At 49.2% G+C, this 10,689-nt stretch overlaps 1 protein-coding gene across 1 annotated transcript; it reads right to left on the bottom strand.

Moving 5' to 3' along the window:
- Positions 1 to 3,305: 3,305 nt before the first annotated feature.
- Positions 3,306 to 8,806, bottom strand: LOC125424819 (hsp90 co-chaperone Cdc37-like; the record flags this gene model as incomplete). Its single annotated transcript, XM_048482247.1, has 2 exons — positions 8,570 to 8,806; positions 3,306 to 3,395 (listed from the first exon to the last, which is right to left on the bottom strand). Coding segments are annotated over exons 1-2 (255 nt in total), but the record flags the coding sequence as incomplete, so codon positions are not given.
- Positions 8,807 to 10,689: the final 1,883 nt, after the last annotated feature.

The raw sequence follows: 10,689 nt of genomic DNA, 5'->3' as shown, positions 1-10,689 counted from the left end.
GTCTAGTACCACGTTCCTTTGTTGTTAGATGTCTCCAGTCTCGAGCGGTTGTAGGCTGCACACGAGTAGACATTTTTGTTACACCCGACTTCACGCAACCTCCTCCACGGCAAATTTTACAGAGAGGGAAGGAACTCTCTAATTTCCCCTTTATTAACCCACATCACATATACAGGTGCAGCGGAAATGGATTCTTGCCACATAAAAGTCTTGCTTGAAGACAAAGACCACAATATCACACAAGTTGTGGCAGGATTCTGTGCACTTGAATATGAAACACTGTTTAGTTATTTAATTGCAGAGGTTTTATTCATCTTAATATTGTTATTGTAACAGTGTGACATTTTGTAATTCTTGTTCCATGGTATATATGTTATGATGTTACGCAGATGTAATTTGTTTTTAAATTCTGGCCTAGGGCTGAATCAATTGACTGATTGATTGGTTGCACCCAACTTTGTAAAGTGTTGTTACACATTAAATTTTGCATGTCAGTATCTCCTATTGCAGTGGTGGCGAACCTATGGCACGGGTGCCAGAGATGGCACTCAGAGCCCTCTCTGTGGGCACTCGCGCACAGAGTTCATCATGTGGGGGGGGTGGAAAATCACCCCCCACACACAAACACACATATCTAGGCTGGCCTGGGCATGATCCTTTACCTGGGAGTAAGCTCGGTTGCTGGCAATGGGGCTTGCTTCTGAGTAAACCCTCCTAGGATCATGATTCACCCATTTGAAGCATTGCATGGTTGCTTCACTAAGCTTACTCCCGAGTAACGCGTGCCTCGGAGCCAACCGGTTTTTCTAAACTAAAACCTCAGCATTCAGGTTAAATTGCCGTGTTGGCACTTTGCAATAAATAAGCGGGTTTCGGGTTGCAGTTTGGGCACTCGGTCTCGAAAAGGTTCGCCATCACTGTCCTATTGGGTTCCATTTTGTCACTGTTTATGTTTTAAGGGTTTTTTAAATCTGGACCCATGGTGTGTGTTTGCTGGAGCATGCCGAGTATTTTAAGGAAATGGGAGGGGCCGTGCAGGGCCTTCGCCCAGCAAAGTTCTGATTGTTTGGGCAGATTTTAAAAAATGTTGCTTTGGCAGCTGCCACCACAAGGATCGTCACTGTGTGACTGAAGGTAAGCTGGGGCAGCCATTTCGTCCGTTCTGCACAAATCAAATAATCCATTTTTAGTCCCCCCTCCCCCCTCTATCACGATGTAGTTCCACACTTGCCCCCTTCAAAAAAATTCATGATCACCATTACGTGTTTCCCCCTACCCCTTTCTGGGGGTTACTTGAATGAATCAATGCTTCAGGGCTCCAGAGATTCGTGCTGCGATTCTCCATACCTCAATAGAGTCCAGCCCCAAAGATTATCCTCCTCAAAATAAAGAAACTCACAGAGACTGTGGCAATAAGCAGGTGAGAGGGAATGGAGACTGAGCTCAGAAAACAGAGCCAAGGAGAAAGTTCGGGGAAGGCAGAGAGGCATGAAAAACGTCTTCAAGAGATCACACATCCGCTGAAGCCTTTCTCAACATATTTCAGCCTAAAGCAGTGGTGGCGAACCTATGGCACGGGTGCCAGAGGTGGCACTCAGAGCCCTTTCTGTGGGCACACGCGCACAGAGTTCATCATGTGGGGGGGGGGGGACGGAAAATCACCTTCACACACACACACACAGGCTGGCCTGGGCATGATCCTTTACCTGGGAGTAAGCTCTGTTGCTGGCAATGGGGCTTGCTTCTGAGTAAACCTTCCTAAGGTCGTGATTCACCCATTCGACGCATTGCATGGTTGTTTCACCAAGCTTACTCCCGAGTAACGCACACCTCGGCGCCAACCATTTTTTCTAAACTAAAACCTCAGTTTTCAGGTTAAATTGCCACGTTGGCACTTGGCAATAAAGAAGTGAGTTTTGGGTTGCAATTTGGGCACTCGGTTTCGAAAAGGTTCGCCATCACTGGCCTAAAGAATCGTTTTAAAAAGAGATTAACTGAAAATGTTTTGAGGCTGGAAATAAAAACATCTTCAGAACCAAAGGAGGGAAAAACAATGTGGAACCCCCAGGGAGGAAAAGTTTTATTTCCTGTCTTAAAATGTTTTAAAAGGTTTGTGCGAAAAGGACAGTTCTGGGGCGCTGATTTTGTCGCTGTGTCAGAATTCCTGAGGTACCCACAGGCTCAAAAAAGTTGGGGACACCAGCAGAAGACATGCTTGCAAATCCTCTGCAGGTGAGAGAAAAGCCATGCACTGCTACAGGCACGTGTGATACCTATCAGAATTTCCCACAGTGTGTTATAACACCAAGGAGACTCACGGGAGAATATTCTGAAATATGTAGAACTATTGGTAAAAGTAAAAATTGATGTAAATAAAGATTTATTAATTGTGGGGATAATAGAGGATATCAGAGTGAATAGAAGTTTGGAACCAATGTATAAAATAATGATTAGAGCAGCACACGCAGTGTTGGCGTTGGGCTGGAAAGATAATAAAAAATAGACAGTTTCAAAATGGTTGGAATATATTTGGGAACAAATACAGTTAGAGATCTTTGAGAGACTGACAAAAAACATTTTATGGAAAGAAAAAATAGAAGGTATCATGAAGATATGGACAGTGTATGAAAAATGGATCGAAGAAGCCGGATTTAAAGAAGAGCCATGGAGTAAGAGAATAAGAAGAATGAATCTCCTACTGCTTGCATGAAATAACCAATAGAAAGAAGGGGGGAAGGGGGAGAAAATGGAAAAAATGTATAGATGGAATAAAGATATTTGAAGTCGTGCCCGCGAGGTCGCAAGGAAGAGACGAGACGCGGAGATATCATCTGGTGGAGAGAGCCAGCAACAGGAAGCGCGGGATCCCGTGATCCTGGCAACTCTGCCGTGTGCTCGTCCCTTGCACCTTTTATTAGGGTTTCACTAGGGGCGTGTAAAGGGGTCGGACAGGCGGGAGAGCGGGAGGTCGGGAGAGCGGGAGATCATCATGTGATGCATGATCTCATCGGGCTGCTACGTGCAGGAGGAAGCATCCGCGTCTGGGTCTAATCCTCACCTGAGGGCAAGGGCCCTTTTGTCCCTTTGTATGGGACACCTGGTGACCGCGAGTCAGGCAGTTCATGACCCATGACTCACGGGGGAGCGGGGGTTGGGGGAGCGTGTGCGCCCAGAAGGCCGTAGCTGGCACCGGCATTCCAGGCGCTCTTTCTACGGTTCTGCTGGGTTCGCGGGCTCACCCCTACATCTATTAAATGTAACAAATGTACAAATACTCTATACAATAAAAAAATTATATTAAAAAAAAAACCAAGGAGACTCACAGCGGGATCCATTTTACTGATGATGTCCTGGAGCATCTGCACATCTTTCACATCAAAGCACTTCTGAAGTTCCTGGAAAAAGCAGACAGAAGCAGTTAGCAGAGGAGGTCACCTAGCAAAGACACCAACCTGTCCCCAGCACCACAATTCATCGCTCAATTACTACTAAGGTCTTGCACTCTGGAGCTATCTGAAAGCACCACTGGGAGGCTGCAAGTTGAAGCTCTGCAGCGGTAGCGCCTATTTCCTGTTTTCACACCGGAGAACCTAAAGAAAAGGTTAAGATGCATAATGTGTGCGGGTGATTTGAATATCAGAGATGAGAAAAGCTTTCGAGGAGGATGACCAGTTGCTCAGAGACTTCCTATTCAAGGTCTGCTCGAGTGTGAACTTGGATGCAATGAGGAAATCCAGCCCTAGGAAATCTGGACCCTGATTTACTGCTGAAAAAGCGAGCTCACGAAGCTACAAAAAGTTGCTTTCTTCCATCTTCATTTAGCCCAGAGAATGGCTCCCTAGGAGCCACGTGGCGTAGTGATTAAGTGCTTACACTGCCACTCACACTGTCAGGAGTTCGAGCCCCCTGTGGGTCAGATATCCTGGCAGCTGGCTCATGGTCAACTCAGCCATCCATCCATTCCTTGGTCGGTAAATGACATAGCTAGGGGGTAAAGAATAGCCGGGGAAAGCAATGGCAAACTACCCCACAAAAACAGTTTGCCTATGAAATCACTGCTTGCAGTGGTACCCCAGGGTCGAACACAACTGAAGGGGAAACTTTATCTTTACGGCTCCCTACCTTGACTTGGCTGATCTGACCATGTGGATGTATGTCCTTATCAACATCAAGGCTAGACTACTGCAAATCACTCTATATGGGCCTAGCCTTGAAGTCGTTTCATTGACTCCAGCTAATGCAGAAAGCTGCAACTCGGTTACTAAAGAGAGTAAGTGTATCACCACTGCAGTCAATCCACTAGCTGCTTATCAGTCACCAGGCTAAGTTTATTTATGTATTTAACAAAAGTTATACCCCACCTCTGAGCCATCTATTCGAGATTCAATTCAAGATAATGGTGATAATGGAGAATCAAACATGAAGGGAATTTGTGCTCTAAGCAAAGGAGACCACACCTGTGTAAATGACCAGTGAGTGGAAGGGAGAGTTCCCAGATGAAGCTATTGGTGACGCCCCAGCTATGCACGGAGGTGTGCCTAAAAACATCTAACCTTCTCATTCTCTAAGCATATGCAGATTCTATTGGCTTCTGCGGAGGTCAGTGTCTAAATTTATTGAGCCAAGACAGTAATACTGACATGGGATGAAGCCAAGGTGTGCTTATCCCCTGAGGGACCGTAGAATTTCTTCATTAATAAAATTGTGCTCTTACTGTGTTGTTTTCCACAAACACTGTGGGATATTTGGGGTGGGAGTAGGAGAGAGCATTGCTTCTAATTTTTGTGATCCTACGGATTGCCCAGACTGGCCCAGTGTTATCCGCTCTGGAAGCTAAGCAGGATTGGCCCTGATCAGCATAAGTATTATAATTTATTCAATGTGTATGTCGCCCTTCCCCTGATGTGCTCAGGACAGCTTCCAACACACGGTGTAGTCTTGACCCACGAGGCCCCAATGAAGAGACGAGACGCGGAGATTTCATCTGGTGGAGAGAGCCAGCAGCAGGAAGTGCGGGATCCCGTGATCCTGGCAACTCTGCCGTGTGCTCGCCCCTCACACCTTTTATTAGGGTTTCAATGGGGGCGTGTAAAGGGGTCGGGCAGGCGGGAGAGCGGGAGGTCGGGAGAGCGGGAGATCATCATGTGATGCATGATCTCATCGGGCTGCTACGTGCGGGAGGAAGCATCCTTGTCTGGGTCTAATCCTCACCTGAGGGCAAGGGCCCTTTTGTCCCTTTGTATGGGACACCTGGTGATCGTGAGCCGGGTAGTTCATGACCCGTGACTCACAGGGGAACGGGGGTTGGGGGAGCGCGTGCGCCCGGAAGGCCGTAGCCGGCACCGGCATGCCTGGCGCTCCTTCTACGGTTCTGCTGGGTTCGCGGGCTCACCCCTACACACGGTGTATACAATCATGCTGTATATTAAAATCAACCAGAGTGCCCTACAGATGGCAAATGAAAACATTCCACATCCGCGCACTCATTCCACCCTAGTGGAATACAAAATTCCTAAAAAGGAGGGCAGGAGGCAGAAACAATATGCAAAGAGATGGGGAAGAGAGATGTTTGCATGACATGAGTTGTAGCTGCCCCAGCCTTATGCTTGGGAGAACAGCTCTGTCTTACAGGCCTGGAGGAATGCCAACAAGTCCCACAGCATCCAGGTCTCACTGGAGAGAACAGTCTGCCAAGTTGGGGTCAGGACTGAAAATGCCCTTCCCAGGTTGAGCCCGACAGAATTTACACCGAAGGAGGCTTGCAGCTACTGCTGTCTACTTTCCAACAAAGTCTTTGTTATAAAAATATGTCCAAAACCACAAAGAATAGAACAGTACCACAAAGTATCTGAAATACGGTTGTGGTGGGTTTTCCGGGCTGTGTGGCCGTGGTCTGGTAGATCTCGCTCCTCCCGTTTCGCCTGCATCTGTGGCTGGCACCTTCAGAGGTATCGCAGAGAGACGCCAGCCACAGGTGCAGGCAAAACGTGAGGAACGAGATCTACCAGACCACGGCCACACAGCCTGGAAAACCCACAACAACCAGTTGAATACGGACCATTAAAACACAGGATTAAAAATCCTGTATAGTTCAAAACAAAGGTCCTGCATAATGCAATGAGAGTCCACTAAGCTAACTGGAACCCGGACGTGTGCTGGTCTTGTCCAAGCTTCAAGGCTAGTGGAACATAAATTCCACATGTACGAAAGTTTGTTCAAACAGCAATTATTTGGAACTGCCAGCATAAGAACATAAGAACATAAGAACTAGCCTGCTGGATCAGACCAGAGTCCATCTAGTCCAGCACTCTGCTACTCACAGTGGCCCACCAGGTGCCTTTGGGAGCTCACATGCAGGAGGTGAAAGCAATGGCCTTCTGCTGCTGCTGCTCCTGAGCACCTGGTCTGCTAAGGCATTTGCAATCTGAGATCAAGGAGGATCAAGATTGGTAGCCATAGATTGACTTCTCCTCCATAAATCTGTCCAAGCCCTTTTTAAAGCTATCCAGGTTAGTGGCCATCACCACCTCCTGTGGCAACATATTCCAAACACCAATCACACGTTGTGTGAAGAAGTGTTTCCTTTTATTAGTCCTAATTCTTCCCCCCAGCATTTTCAATGGATGCCCCCTGGTTCTAGTATGGTGAGAAAGAGAGAAAAATTTCTCTCTGTCAACATTTTCTACCCCATGCATAATTTTATAGACTTCAATCGTATCCCCCCTCAGACGTCTCCTCTCCAAACTAAAGAGTCCCAAACGCTGCAGCCTCTCCTCATAAGGAAGGTGCTCCAGTCCCTCAATCATCCTCGTTGCCCTTCTCTGCACTTTTTCTATCTCCTCAATATCCTTTTTGAGATGTGGCGACCAGAACTGAACACAGTACTCCAAGTGTGGTCGCACCACGGCTTTATATAAGGGCATGACAATCCTTGCAGTTTTATTATCAACTCCTTTCCTAATGATCCCCAGCATAGAGTTTGCCTTTTTCACAGCTGCCATGCATTGAGTTGACATTCCCATGGAACTATCAACTGTGTTGGAAGCTGTCCTGAGCACATCAGGGGAAGGGCGACATACACATTGAATAAATTATAATACTTATGCTGGAGATAATTGCTGCAATGAACCGTGCGGTATGCTCTGAAAACTCCGGCTGCTGCAAAATGTCACTGAGGGACTGCAGGATTTTTATCAGTGTTAGCAGGACCCGTATTTCAGACACCTTGTGGAACTGTTGTATTGTCTGTGGCATACTTATAACAAGACTTCACCTGAAAGTTGGCAGCAATTGCACTGAGCCTTCTACAGTGTAACTTCTACTGGGCTGACTATGTGCACTGATCCCCTCTCAATTCAAATGGTGGCTGCCCTGACTGAGGCCACCCAGCATTCTTTCAGGCCAGGGATTGCTAGCAGTCCTTGGATGGGAGACCACCAAGGAGGACCAAGGTTGCTACAGAGACGGGCAGTGGCAAACTACCCCTGGTTTGTTTCTGATCTAGGGCTAAATCAGGGGTAGGGAACCTGCGGCTCTCCAGATGTTCAGGAACTACAATTCCCATCAGCCTCTGTCAGCATGGCCAATTGGGCTGATGGGAATTGTAGGGGCTGATGGGAATTGTAGGGGCTGATGGGAATTGTAGTTCCTGAACATCTGGAGAGCCGCAGGTTCCCTACCCCTGGGCTAAATGGTCCAGGCTAGCCCAATTATGTCAACTCTTGGAAGCTAAGCACGGTCAGTCCTTGTTAGTACTTGGATGGGAGACCTCCAAGGAAGTCAACTGTGGCAGTGGTGGCGAACCTATGGCACGGGTGCCAGAGGTGGTACTCAGAGCCCTCTCTGTGGGCACACACAAACAGAGTGCCCCCCCACATCTAGGCTGGCCTGGGCCGCTGGGCTCGATTATTAGCATTAAACCTAAGACCTAGTTTTGGGGAAGCAGTGTAGATAACCCTGTTAAGCGCTGCTAAACCCCACTGATTTTCATGCGAAGAACTAAAGCGTGATCCTTTACGTGGGAGTAAGCTCGATTGCTGCCAATGGGGCTTGCTTCTGAGTAAACCCTCCTAGGGTCATGATTCACCCGTTGGAAGAGTTGCACGGTTGCTTCAAAGCAGAGCCACTGACTACCACCAAGCTTACTCCCGAGTAACGCACGCCTCGGAGCCAACCGTTCTTTCTAAACTAAAACCTCAGTATTCAGGTTAAATTGCCATGTTGGCACTTTGCGATAAATAAGTGGGTTTTGGGTTGCCGTTTGGGCACTCTGTCTCGAAAAGGTTCGCCATCACTGAACTATGGCGACTCAGAGGAAGGCACTGGCAAACCACCTCTGTTTGTCTCTGGCCTGGAAAACCCTACATGGTTGCCCTGAGTTGGCTGGGACTCGTCGGTGTTTTCGCCAGCGGGCTCTTTGGCATTGTTTATTGGACCTCTCATATTATTTGATAATATTGTCCTACCCGGCGCAGTTGACCTCCAGCTGTGAGGCAAACAAAAGAAACAAGCAGGTTCCTAATGAAGCAAGACAGGGAGCTGCTTGGCAGTTCTTCCCAGAGTGACTCACCGGCGGGAGCGACTCGTACACTTCCACGGGGTCCAGGCCGCCGGGCCCCAGTCGCTTCTGCTGCTCTTCCTCTTCGTATTCTTTGAGGGCCCTCTCGATGCGGGCCTTGGCCCGGCCTCGCACGCGCTCCTTGAAGGCCTCCAGCTCCTCAGTGAAGCCCTCCATATACTGCTGGTCAGCGGTCTGCACAGAATTGAGGGAGGCAGAAGAGGGCACAAGCACAACAAATGTCAGCCGGTGCCCAGCCCCGGAACAGAGGACACAAAGGAAACAGCTCGGCCCAAACCACCCCCTTCCCAGGCCTTCGCATACACGGGGAGGGGCCACGGCTCAGTAGCAGAGCCTCTGCCTGGCATGCAGAAAGTCCCAGGTTCAATCCCCAGCATCCCCACTTAAAAAGGACCAGGCAGGAGGTCGTGGGAAAGACCTCAGTCTGAGGCCCTGGAGAATCACTGATAGACAGTGTAGACCAGGAGTTGGCAACCTTTAGCACCCAAAGAGCCATTTGGCCCTGCCTCCCAAGCCCCGACCCCGCCCCTAGCCTCCCCAAGCCCTGTATTCAGCCAACCGGGCGAGATAGACGGAGGCAGCGATGCCAATGACGGCAACTTGGGACAGGGTGAGCGCGCCTCCTTCCCCGCCCCTTCCTCCCTCCCTCCCTCCCTCCGGCGTCCTTTCCTCTCCTTCCCAGGCGCCAGATGAGGGAAGGAGGGGAAAGGATGCCGGAGGAAGGAAGGAGGGGGCGGGGAAGGAGGTGCGCTCGCTGCATCCCAAGTGCAACTTGCCGTTGTTGGCATCGCCGCTGCAGAGCCACAGTATGAGGACATGCGGCTCCGGAGCTGCAGGTTGCCGACCACGGATGTAGACAATACCGACCATGATGTGTCCGAGGGCCATCTGCCAGGAGTGCTTTAATTACGTGTTCCTGAATTGCAGACGGTTGGACTTGATGGCCCTTGGGGTCTCTTCCAACTCTATGATTCTATGTATCAGCAGACTCATGTGTTCACTGATTGACTTTGTGTGTGTGTGTGTGTGTGTGTGTGTGTGTGTGTGTGTGTGTGTGTGTGTGTGTGTAAGGCTGAACACACTCAAATGAAGTCGACTTTTATAAAAAAGGAACGAACTTTATTGATCTATGTCGCCCTAGGTACAGGGTGCTGGAACGGAGGGTTCTTGCCCTCAGTCCCAGTATATATGCGGTGTGTCGATGGGCGGTTCCCTCCAGTGGCGGGAACTTTGGAATTTGGACAAATGAAACTTACAGGGGAACCGCAGGAAATGAAACTGGCGTCCTGACAATTTACTTCTTTTATATCCTGCTTTCCTCCTTGATGGGGATCCAAAGCGGCTTCCACTGTCCTGCCTCTCGATCAACGGTTGAGGTACCTTGGGCTGAGAGCGCACCACCAGCCCAAGGTCACCCACCCAGCATCCCTGGCAGGGCAGACGTTTGAACCTGAGTCTTCCAGAACCGAGGCCAACACTCTAACCACTATACCACACTCCCATTGGGCCGTAAAATGTCTCCCCAGCCCTGAATGTTTCACACTGCATGTAAAGTTGCTTGAGCTAAGTCTGCAGAGAAGCTCCCGGAAAAGTTGAAATGAAAAATGATCCTAGGCCTATGGGAGTGCAAGTTCAGTGCTCGGGCGGCATTGTTTAGGGTAAATCTCTACCCACTTGCACGGTCTAACACTGCACCCAGAAGAAGAAAAAGAAGAAGTGGTGTTTGGATTTATATCCCCCCTTTCTCTCCTGCAGGAGACTCAAAAGGGCTGACAATCTCCTTTCCCTTCCCCCCTCACAACAAGCACCCTGTGAGGTAGGTGGGGCTGAGAGAGCTCTGTAGAGCTGTGACTAGCCCAAGGTCACCCAGCTGGCGTGTGTGGGAGTGTACAGGCTAATCTGAATCCCCCAGATAAGCCTCCACAACTCAAGCGGCAGAGCTGGGAATCAAACCCGGTTCCTCCAGATCAGAGTGCACCTGGTCTTAGCCACTGCTCTTAGCCACTACGCCACTGCTGCTCCCAGAACCTAGCTCAGCATTCTCCTTAACAGGGACGCAGAGTGGCGTACATAGTTATTCTCTAGTCTATCCTCACAACAACTCTGTGAGG

Source organism: Sphaerodactylus townsendi, unplaced genomic scaffold (genome assembly GCF_021028975.2).
Source record: "Sphaerodactylus townsendi isolate TG3544 unplaced genomic scaffold, MPM_Stown_v2.3 scaffold_1122, whole genome shotgun sequence".
Taxonomy (NCBI): Eukaryota; Metazoa; Chordata; class Lepidosauria; order Squamata; family Sphaerodactylidae; genus Sphaerodactylus; species Sphaerodactylus townsendi.
The sequence above is the reverse complement of the archived record's forward strand: the minus strand, read 5'-3'. Positions and strand labels throughout refer to the sequence as shown.